The sequence below is a fragment of the Pieris napi genome, chromosome 2 (genome assembly GCF_905475465.1).
Source record: "Pieris napi chromosome 2, ilPieNapi1.2, whole genome shotgun sequence".
Classification (NCBI taxonomy): domain Eukaryota; kingdom Metazoa; phylum Arthropoda; class Insecta; order Lepidoptera; family Pieridae; genus Pieris; species Pieris napi.
The window spans coordinates 8413519-8426360 of NC_062235.1; the positions used below are offsets into that span (position 1 = coordinate 8413519).

Here is a 12842-nt window from a genome sequence, read left to right on the forward strand (position 1 = left end):
CAGGGCATAACAACAAAACATTCAAATTAATCCGTTCTAGAATTCAGCAAAATAATTATTTGGTAAAAGTATGCATTTAATTTTGTAATCAAAAAGAACTTCAGGTTTGATGGCGCAGAATCTACTTTCTTAATTAATAGATATTTTAATCAAATAAATACATGTTACGCACTCAATACTCATAGTTAGACAATGCATTATTTGTCTTTTGCTGTAAAGAAACTATTAAATAAAGTATGGGTTTAGAGATTTCAAATCTAATTTAATTTTCGCGCGCAGTTTGAACTGGGACAAGCCCTCAGTATCAAATAAATAGTGTTCGCCCTATTTATCTAATTATGATAAAAAGTTTATCTTTCTATGTATGCAATCTCCACTTCAATTTGAACTTCATTAATTCTCCCACTCATATAACTTTTATACGCAATTACCACCAACTATGGCTATTAACAAATTATGTGTACTGAGATTAGAAATATTAGGGAAGTTATTATACCTAATAGCTATATCATCTTGGCATTTCCATTTTAACACTATAAAATTGGGGAATAATTACATCATTTTGCATAATAATATGACAGCTTTAGATAACAATATAATTAAATTCATACACGATAAACAAAATTATCTAACACATAGATTTCATTTACACGCCGAACGTAAAGTTGTAAGACATAACACTTCTACTTTAATAATAACGCAATAAGGAGCTTTCTTAAGTTTTAATTAAGTTTAGTCGTGACATGGATACATATTTTATTTGTTGCATTGTCTACCATATATACTGTCTCATACATAAACTGACAATGAGCAAAATTAATATTGTATTGCTTCACTTGTAAACTGTCGAGAGTAAGAAGCAAAAAACATTTAGCTATTGAAACTAAGCTACATACATTTTTAGAATAATAATAATAATATAAAGAAAGGTATTTCAAATTGTTTACGGCATATTAAGATAAATATGCTATCGGACAAAACGGCAAATGCCTGATTAATATTTCATGCCATAATCAATCATAGTATCGGGAGATATGGATAAAACAATAAATTTATTTTAAATTTGATAAAATTGAGATTCTTTAAAATGTGGGGTATCACCGAGGCTTTATCAATAACGTAATTTTTATTTGGGGTTTACGAAAGCTAATAAAAAAGGCGACTAAATAAATCAGCATTGTGATAGAAGTACTTCGATCATTTCTAGATACTTTTCTAGGAATTTTTAAAAGTATTAAATTAATAACAACATCGAAACAGGACCAATACATTACTTGTGGGACTTTCTGAATCGAATAGGTATATATATATATTATATACGAAAAAAGGTTTATTTTATTATAACACAAAAATATTTGACCTTTAATCTAAATATAAAGAAATGTATATAATGTACAAGTCATATTTAGCACATTAACTTAGCACATAAACCTTTTAATTAAATCGTGCTTTTCGTTATAATTAATGTTTTAATAAACCAACCACCAACTTAATAAGAAACGAGATCGTTATTTCTACTTTATTTTATTCATCTTGGTTTATAAGTACATACACTGTTTATTATATTACGTGGACCTTTCAATGGATAATTTAACAATAAACTCTATTGTATTGAAATTGTATCGATGCTTCATTGTAAATATAAAATATGTACTTCAAGGGTCGCACAGCTCTATCGTTGTGAAAAGTTTTCGTCCAAATGCGCAAATTCAGCTTTCGCTCTACTCTCATTAAACACTTTACAATCGCCGCTTACAACATTCCCTTTCTGTACTTACGTCTTGATCTAGATTCTAGTCTGGAGAATTTTTATTTTATTACACTGTATACGAAAGCATATCATAAATGTAATATAGAAACATTTATTTAAAGAGCACCTAATGTTAAGTGTATCCGCCGCCCATGAACACTCAACGCCTGAGTGCTCGCGAGTGTGTTGCCGGCCTTTTCAGAATTGGTATGCTCTTTTCTTGAAGGAACCTTTATCGAATTTTGTTTGTTTGTTTGTTTGGAAATACCTCAACGTACAGATGGTACCACATAGCGGAGGTGCGCGGCAAAAAATGCCTTAAAAACGATCAGCTGTGGAACGACGGACGTCGAGATTAGTTTGGGTGGAATTTCATATTCTGCCTCGACGTCCAATGATGAAACTCAGCTGGAGTTATTAAACCGAACAACTCCTGTGACTGATCGTTGATGATTCGAATCGCTCTTGGTTGAATACGAGGCTGGTACAAATTTCATGTTTGCGTTCTCAATATTTTGGATACAAAATCCTGACGCAACAAGTATAGCTTAAATGTCAAACAAAATAATCAATTTTGTAGCTATAAATGATCTCATACGAAATAGATCAGTGGGTTGAGTCAAATTAGCTGACATTTAGGCTGGATAATAAAACAGGGCATTAGGGAGTCGTAAAGCTTTAGCCGGGTGATGTAAAGGTTGTTGGGATCAATGTTAGGTCGGCTATTCACAAAGGTCAAAATACATATAGGGAATTATTTTGTTTTTTTTTATCTGTGCTTCCTTTCCTTACAAAAGATTTCTTACTGTAATCATCACCTGTCAATTGTCAGTTTTATTATTCTCAGTCATACAGGTCGGAAATAAAAAAAACAAATGTTGTAGAAACAAAACTACAGATACTCAACACAACACAGCTAAATCACATGTTTGTATCGCATTAAAATGACGTATTGATAGCACCGTCCTCCTTTTTTGAAGTCGGTTAAAAAGTCTACAACGTTTTACTTAAGATTATGCTTAATCATTGTAGTTACACCAATGTTAAACGTCAACTTGATCTTGGCATCATGTCCTAATATTTTTTTATCTTACAGGAGGCAAACCGGCAGGAGGCTCACCTGATGTTAAGTGATATCGCCGCCCATGGATATCATGCCGCCATGATAACGTCGCACTGCCAGAAGGCTCGCAAGCGCGCTGCAGGCCTTTTAAGAATTGGTACGCTATTTTCTTTAGGAATAGGGTCGTATTGGTTCGAATCGAAGTCGAATTATTATAAGTTTTAATTGTTAAATAATTATAATAAGCATGAAAAAAAGGCATCATACAAAAGCATAATTGAATTAATTTATTAATATAAAAGGTCTAAGTTTAATACTGCCCAATTTCATATGAACGTAACCCTTAACAAAATATTTGCAGAGTAGCAATTCCATTTTATTTGATGTTTGATCAAATTACTTCGCTCCTATCAGTTCTCCTTTTATTTCGTAGACACGTTTGGGACAAATCCCTTTTGTGGGTCGGATAAAGGTCGAAAATATCAAAGCGTATATTATAAAAATAGTGATTTTCTTTTGTCAGTTGAATATTATTCAGAGTTTAACGGGACGTGTTTTCAGCCCTTTTAGCCATCCATAAAATACATTTTACCTTAATTTAATAATTTGAATAAATCTAACGAAGTTAAAACTACAAAATTTTATTCATAATTAAGACAACAAAATAACGATCTTTTTAGCTTCCACTCAAATATCTGGTGAACTCTGAATACGGATATAATTATTTAAAAAAATATTCAATCTAAACAAAGCTAAATATAACGCGATGCCTAAAAAAAGTAATATTCTAATTTTATGAAGATGAATAACGAACCCGAATGTTAAAAATGACGTAAGAGTAGGTACCCTGCACCTGCCCACCCACTCAAATTTCTACGAGGGACTAAAATTTAGGTCAGTCCCAGGTCTAACTAAATTTCGTTATAATTAGGTTTACATCAAGTAGGTATATATAGCAGCATAAGTTCATTCACTTCATAACATTGTATAGTTTAATACAGGGTATAATAGGCTTCCAAAAACAAAACACAATGCTTATACCGTTAAATAAACATTCATTTATTTTAGTACCAAACTGAAAATGTTTTTTTTTTCCTTAGTCCCTTCCGTTCCTTAGTAAAAATAGTGAGTATTTTATATAATATATACAATAGTTATTCGCCTAATACTTTGACCATAGACAAGATTTATTACTATTACGAAGCTAACTATTGACCGGTCCGCAAATAATGTTATTACTATTAGAAATATATATTATTCAGGTCAACAGAAGGGAGTGCCTAGTATTATTATTACTAAATTGTTTTCAATTGGCAATAAACATAGGTCACTTTACACATAAAATAACTTTCTCTTTGTTCTCGTATTTTTTTGTTATGAAACAACTTTCAGCTTATCTACAATACCTATTAATGTTTTGAGTGGATACTCGCAGCAATATTGAGTACTAACTTCGGTACATTCACTTTTACTCATTAAAGTATGTAATTTTATGAATTATAGGGAGTTTGCGGTGAAATAATTGATTGGTTAAGGTCTGGGCATAATCTTAATATATATAAATAACGCGTCACGTTGTTTGTCCGCTATGGACTCCTAAACTAATTAACCGATTTCAATCAAATTTGCACACCGTGTGTAGTTTGATCTAACTTAAAAGATAGGAAAGCTTACATATATATAATTCTACTGTACGTGTGTATGTCACTGAACTCCTCTTAAACGGCTGGACAGATTTAAATGTTTTTTTTTGTATGCATTTGGGTGGAGCCCTGGATCGTTTAGACTTATGATTAACAAATCATCCCGGCAGGTGGCGCTGCAGTCGGTACTTTCATACTTCGTTTAATATTCTAATCGCTTGAAATATCATGCAGGACAACGTCTGTGGGGTCCGCTAGTAAACTATATACATATACAAAATATTTGAGCTAATTGCTACCAGCTATTTCAAACTTATAAAACAAAAGACGATGGCACGTTTCACTGAATTGTGATTGTACTGGAATGTCAACCATAAAAAAATCACACGCCATTTTAAACTTTCATTCCATCAAACCGTCGGAGGGTTTTGCTTATCTCCGATTGGTCTAGAAATATCGTTAACGAATAAAATCACCAAAAAATAATGTTTCAATTGTAGCGACAATGCTCTATCTGAGTACTTATTAATGTATATTATTCTTATTATACTATAACAGGTATTTCCATTGGATTATCCTTTCCGCCATTTAGGGTATTTCACCCCTAACTCATAGGTAATGTGGCTTCTTACCCCTTACCGCGGCTGAGGGAACAGGTTAGTACACTTATGAAACTACAATACTTATAGTGGTAATAGCACTGTTGTGTACGTAAAGGTTATTATAATTCTCCTTAGATTCGAACCAGAAAACATCGTCTTAGAAACAACATGTTAAGAACCACGAAATCCATCTGCCTACAAGGTAACTAACATAAAATTGCTGGTAAAAAAAATTAATATATGTCAGGCAATCACGGCCGCAACTGAGCAATCAACTTAGTAAATATGTGTTACGATTACATACATCCGTTCTAAGCCTGCGTTGTATAAGACAAACGCTTTAACAGGAAATGGTCATTATTAGCAATATTGAAACTGTACTTCATCGTTATCAGCCTTAACTGTTTTCACTATACTCTTCGTTATCTTATATATATACCTATCTATATATTAGTACTAAGTGAAGAAATGCGTGACGTCTTTCGCGTAGAAACCCATTTACTCCAAAACTAGCGTTCAGTCGTCTGGATATTTATTTGATTAAATAATAGACATATGTTATGGTGAACTTCTTCGTAGATATTGATCTCTTCTATAAAACTAGTATATCATTGTGCTCTATTGTCAATAGTTTTCGCAGTGCAAAGTTTTATATAAAAAGTTTTATACCTATTTACTTAAAATAACAATAGCCTATAATCATCAGGGCTGATTTAGGAGTCTAATGGTGTAAATTTTAAAAATCAGTTCAGTAATTTTGGAGACTATTAAATGGAAGCAAACAAATATTTTCTCTTTATAATATTAGTCTAAATATTGTAGATGAGACCCCGTACGACATACATTTACGACAACTGGCTTATTACGGAAATTATCTTTTTACATGAAATCGAATATAAAATTACCTAGACCATGTGATAATTAGACGCAATAGTGTTATATCTAATTGTAATTAGTATTTAAAAACAAAAACAAACTGAACTATTTAAAAATAAATAAAGCTTTAGACGAACATAACATAAAACATTACTATTTACTGTGACGCGAGTGTGAAAGCCGCTTATGTTCAAATACAAAAACGTCAATCAAATTTAAGAGCTGATAAACATTTGTTGTCTCTTTCTTTAACACACGATGAATATGAATACACTTTACTTGTATAACACCCGGTTTTGTAAATCAATATTTATAAATTTAATAAAACATATGTATTTTATATTAGAACTAGTAGAGCCTCGACTCGATAGATAAAAAGATAATAGCAATTTATTTGTTAATAACAATTCCTTTTAATGATCTCTTTAAAAGATTTTAAATTGACGGATAAAATGTTAATTGTGGCAAAATAATAAGATTTTGTGGATTTAACTTTAAAATAGTTAATTCATTTTGAAACATTTAAAACTTAAAATATTTTCGCAGCATTCGGCAAATTTTTCATACATAATTGAAAAAACCTATGCTGTGCTGATATAGCTTTCTATAGATGAGTAAAGTAAGTGTATTAGTTTGACAAGATACGTGATAGCTTGGCTAATTTTAAATTTAAACAACCTCTACTTCCAACTTCCTAACCTTCCAATAGGTTATCATTTGTCGCAATAGGCTCTACTTCTCACGACATGATATCTAGAGCTTCGTTTGGTTAGGCTTAATTAAATGTTATTAATTGGAACAATGAAATTTGTTATCTCATTATATATTAATCTGAAATGGAAATTGTTTGCATGTTTATTAATAGCTAAAGCAAAAATCTAGACAATGTCATGCAATATTACAACCTAATCGTGATTCAATTGGTGGGTAATATAATAATATGTTATACTATATAACGCTACAACCCTGTATTGGTCTTAGAATCAGATAGAACATTAATGTTTTCATTATTCTTATTTTAACAAGTAGATCATCCTTCTGTCTGACACATGTCGTTGATTTTTCGGACATGCCGGTTTCCTCACGATATTATCCCTCACCATACGAGCGATGCGTTAGTCAGAAACCTCAGAGATAAGAGTTATGATGAGAATAAGGCTATAGCTATAATTTAAGGCTATAGCCTTAAATTTAATTCAAGTTTTTGAATTTATAAATTTTATGTCTAATAAATGCATGTTTTTAACAAATAAATAATATTACCAAATTTAAAGGTCGTACAAGGATAAATTAGTAATTTATTAAAACAAGGTATAATAACTTGTGGAACAACATCACCCATTACTTTTGACATACAATTTAGCGGTGAGTCATGCTAAGCATAACATAACTATTGTGAATCATAAGCTAACTTTACAAAAAATAGGTGGAAGCTGTGTTTATTTAAAACGCAATGTTTGTCATAAAACCTTTATATATGATAAATAAATCAGAAAAACTAGCCAAGACCCTGAATTCATTGAAGCTACTAAAAGGTGAATCTGCTGCAGTGAAAGGGGCCGTGCATGACGTTGCATTGCGTGACGTAATCCATTTTATATAAAGATTATTTTAATTCGATTTTGTACTTAGACGACGTGTTTACGGGTTCACAACCTTAGCTATTTCGCATTCATTGCATACATAGTATAGTGTAGTAGTACTTGCTATGTTAATGCTCAATGCTCTGAGTTAAACTATTACTTATAAAGTAAAATCTGTTAATCAAACCGTAATGAAGGACTTTAGGTATAATTAAGACACGATACTTAATGTAACTTTTTAAAACAATTATTCTAAAATGAAGATAGAGTCAAAAGTGAATCAAAATCTTTCGCATACATTCATTAAAATATGTCTATGTTCAAAGAGGAATAAGTTATAAATTTAATGCATGGAATAACGATACCAGCTAAGAACCAGTAAATACTTGCATATATACTCGCTATGCACCTAATTAAACTTCGTGATAACGGGAAACGGAATGTAGAATGTTTTGAACATATTAACTTTAGTTGTACATAGTACAACATACATATTGACAGTATTTTGTTGTGTTTACGCTATTTTGTATAAAAATAGATTATAAAAAGCATTATTTGCTTCTAAGCTTCGAATTCCATAAAAATTCTCAAGTTATAATTTTATAAGACAGGAAGTATTTTGAACTTCAGACTTCTCTAAATTTATCATTATTTACTGCCCAAAAAATTTCTAACAGCAAAATGCTTGGACTGATATAAAATACGATGCATGCATTTTAAGTTCTCTAGCTCGAAATTATTTTATTTTTTTTTTATATTTCTTGTATCTGAATGAAGCCTTAAACTATTAATTAGTTAAATTCCAATTAAAAACCCTTAATAATTTTAAAACAGGCGGCTTTGAAACAGAAAATTTACTGTAAATTGTATTGTACTAATTAAGAAGCTTCAAGTTTACGCGTCCCAGAGTTCGTTTAACTTTAAGAACCTTGATAATTTATCCGATTACTCGATTCGCTATGTCTCGGTTTTTAGAAGTGCCGTGGGGTATTTTCTAATTTCTAACGAAAAATTGTTGTAATTTTCCGACATCACATGTAAAAAGATTTATTTTGTCAGTAGGTTACCACACACACAGAACTCGAACCAAGCCTATTTAGCTACTACATGAAAGCATTGTTAACATATACCTATAAGACGTATCATAAAATCAAGAACGTGTAATATTAATAGAAATCGCCGTCTTTCTATATAAGAGATACAAGTATCATACAATTAGGTGATCTCCGTGTAAGGTCATAGACAATAAGAGAGAATAAGATTCTAGAGTGACTAGAAGCAGTGGCGTGGCAGGGGCTAGGCGGGGCAGTGCCCCGGGGCCCTCAAATCCTTAGCAGAAATCTCGATCGAACTGAAATTTTGGAAGTTTCTCCCATTTTCAAAATAAATATGCAACCCCACTTTAATCATGACAACTCAGTTGAGAGAAATTCAAAAGTTATACCTAGGGATTTCCCCTAAATTCTTTCTGTAGGTTGGCAGTGTCGTCAATTTGACGGATAGTGATATGTGCGTTTTGGAATTCGAGATTGGAAGCATTTATAAGAAAGAATTAAACAACACAGTTGTTAGAGTGCCCTGCAGTGCACAAAATAGCTTAAGTAGCTTAGCATTTTTAAAGTATTTGTATATTTTTATTTGATAAAACCTAATCAGTTTACACAGCAGGGGGCCCTTGGTTGCCTAGCTACGCCACTGAAGGCACACATGTTAACAATATATGTACTTACACTGTCAATCAGCTGCTGCTTCTCTTGCAATTGCAGCTCCTGATGGCGAAGAGTAGCTCTCTGTTTCTCGGCAGTACTGCTGAGCCGTGATAGCACCTCTTGATCATGTTCCCGCGCCGGTGAAGGGGGCGCACTTGTACCTAAAAATATGCATTTGTAATGATGGAAATATGCTGCTATTTATACGTAATATAATTAATCTAGAATTATAGATAAGAGATAATAGGGTATTTAATAATGCTCAATCATGATCAAGGTATCAACTATGAAAATGAGTTTACATATTTTATATGAATTCTTGTAAATATCCATAGTAAATACGAGTGAAAGCAGTTATTACAGGAATTTTCATATGGAACTCTGGCTTTATCAGCACCAGAATCGTCTTGATTTCACATTCCCGCGTCTTTCCCATAGTAATTTTTTCATTAACATTTGAAGATCACTGCATAAACTGATCAGTTTCACGTAATGTGTGTTAAACTACAGCTATTGAATATTTGTCACTTTGATAAAATAAATCATTGATTAACATCCAATTATATATTTTTTTCTGTGTTATATGGTATCTAAACGAAGCCAAAGAACTAGGTTTGTTTCTTGTACAATATGTGCATAAAAATTAAAGTCATTATTATAATATTATGTATATATGTATATGTATCTGTTCTCTGGTGAAGACAAAAGAAAGTATAAAAATATATATATAAATATTAAAAATGCAACAAGAAAGCAACTTTACTATGATAAGGGGTTGTTTACATTTTTATCACAATTTAGTAACTTACTATAGTAAAAGCACCCCAGTGATTTACTTGAACCACACATGAACCATAATAATTATCTAGTCAGGAAAATAGCACAAAGGTTAGAATAGCATAAAATGTGTAATGCTGTTTTTATCAGTACCAAACTCATTTTCAGTAAGTAATACTCTTGAGACAATATATTATAGACTGGCTTTAACCAATAAAATTCCTTTTAATTGTTAATTAAGGACCTACATATTGTAGTTTCTCCACTTAGGCATATTGTTTATTATAGAGGACGAGAACAATTAAGTTACAGTTATGATTTATATATTATACCTGTTTCAGGTTAGAATGGCAGAACAAACATAAAGCAAAATAATTAGCATATAAATTTTAGGTGTGCCATGCCACTCCAGTATGTGGAACATTCATCACCATATTGAGATTTATTCAGACATACATCTAAACTCACCGTCCGCAGGCGAGTTAACTGTTCTTCTCAGTCGTTTGTTTTCATCTTGTAACCTTGCTACAGCTGTGACTAGTTCTGCTGATTCTGTTCTCCATTGCTCTTCAATTGCTTCTATTTCCTATGATAGAAATCCTTAATGTAGATTAAATATATTTATCTCATGTAAAATGTAAAATTTAAACAAGGTCATAAAGTATAATTTATACCACAAAATAAAGTCACTTCCCACCATACAAATCAACTAATGTTTATCAACATAATTTCACCTGCTTGTTAGATGAATCAAAGATAATATGTTGATGTTAGAGTGATATTTTTTATAAAATCACTTTTTATGGTTTAATAATATTATACACTTTTATTGGCCTTAAAATATTTCATTTTTATAGCTTAAGTCCGCTTATATCAAAGAAATTACGAAATAAATAAATAAATAATGATATTAAGTAATGAATGATTACTACACTATACAGTTCATTAAATGTAGTTAATTAGTAAAATGTAAGAGCAGGTGACTTACTTGTTATAATAATTTAAAACTATATCTACAAGATAAGTATAAATGGATTGCTTACAGTATGTTTAATAACATTGAATGACCAACTTAATTATGTGGTTTTAGTAGTAATAACTTTCCTATTCTAACTAGAGATGCTTATAATGGTAGATAAAGAACTGTTACATAAGCATAGAGTAGGTATCCTTCAGCTAAATTAACTTATGATTGATATAAAATACATTGTTCTAAAAATATTATACTTACAATACAATTGAACAGTATAACAACTTTATTTACACCTATCTAAATAAATTGAAATTTATTTTAGCAAAACCTGATATTTTGTTCAAAACAAAGTATTACAATTCAACACAATGATTTATGATGAAGTAATGTTATTATTATTTTTTTTAAATACCCAAGCTTGAGTATTTCAATAAAGTCCTACACAAAAAATATATTAATGTATAATAAGTATGAAGCTACAGAAATGGTATGTCATTTTGGATACAAATTTTAACTTTATAATATGTTTAGACAGGATAACTAAAATGTTTATATTTGAAGAGTTAATACAAGCATTATTTTGGTACACTAGACTAAATGTCAATGCATTACACATTAAGAATACACAGTTTTAATATGATAAATTGCAAATTAGGTAGATACGTATATTGTGTACATATATATTAATTTAATTATTACATGCTTGAGTACGTTCTGAGCGATATCAATGTCGCGCAATACACTAGCAGGTGAAAAAAATAGCAAAACTACAAATGCACCAAATGGCCAATACAATACAAGGATGTTGAAACTATAAACAGTATTTCGTGTCGAAGTATGTATTTATTCAATCACCAAATAACAATGACCTCTAGTTACAAACCTTTTCAAATCGTTGTCTGTATTCTGCTTTTTCGATCTTATCGTTTTCTAACTGGGATATCTTAGCGGTCAACTCGTGTAATGCCCGATTTTCTTTCTCGTTTCGAACTGCTAAGTTTTCCAGGAGTTCTAGAGCATTTATCACTTTCGGTAGAAGTGCAGTCACGGCTTCAGGGCCGTACTTCTCAATTATTATTTCACATTCCTTTCCAATATCTGAAGCCAAGTCGTACACATCAACGACGGTCACATCGTCATCGAAATCCGGCATTTTGACGGAGAAACGCCTGCGGTACGGCATTAATAAAACCACTTTTTTACTTCACCGCACTAAATAAAAGGATTTTAGAGAAAACTATCCACCTTTCGCAAGTGCGCCATTATTACTGAAAAAAAAAGAAACAGTCACCTATTAGCTGTCAGTGTCAAGTGTCACGTTTTATTCCGTCATCTTAAGTGACATTCAATCATAGGTAAATTATAGCATAGCCGGTTGTGACATAGATTATTATTTTATTGTTTTCTGGGCATAATTATAAAGCATTTCATGCTAAATTTTAGTGAGCATACTTTAATATAATCATCTTAAGATACGCTTGTTGAGGATATATTATTTATGAAACTTAAATTCGGTAATATTTTGTATACGAGTAGGTACTTAGTATAAAATATTTCGCTATCATTCCAATTGTATTTTATGTATGTTTAATTAATAATGTTTCCTACAACCAATACTTTGTACAAGTAAAAATATGTTTTAACTGTATTAATTAAGTTCAAGAAAATCATATTAATTTAATTTAGTCACAAAATTATACTTAGACGTATAAGATATCGCAATGGTAATGTATTTTGTTGTACTTTTAATTTTTTTGTACGGGACAGCAGGCCAAGGAGCAGGCGCTTACAGCACTTTGAATAAAGTGCTAACCGCCGCCCATGGACACCTGCAACTCCGGGGCATTGTGTGTGTTTTACCAACCT

The 12842-nt window shown here is 31.2% G+C and overlaps 1 protein-coding gene across 9 annotated transcripts in view; it reads right to left on the bottom strand.

Annotated features, from left to right (window-relative positions):
- The window catches only part of LOC125056179 (RILP-like protein homolog), a 30027-nt gene extending 17769 nt beyond the window's left edge, over positions 1–12258 (bottom strand). For 4 of the 9 annotated variants that reach the window (XM_047659242.1, XM_047659214.1, XM_047659223.1 and 1 more), the window contains exons 1-3: positions 11860–12257; positions 10460–10589; positions 9248–9387 (exon numbers count right to left, since the gene is read on the bottom strand). In XM_047659242.1, coding sequence (XP_047515198.1) covers positions 9248–9387; positions 10460–10589; positions 11860–12159 — 570 coding nt within the window. In that variant the 5' untranslated portion in view covers positions 12160–12257. Of the gene's footprint in view, positions 1–9247; positions 9388–10459; positions 10590–11859 lie in introns of all 9 variants that reach the window. The other 5 variants (XM_047659193.1, XM_047659185.1, XM_047659175.1 and 2 more) reach the window with 2 other exon arrangements.
- Positions 12259–12842: the final 584 nt, after the last annotated feature.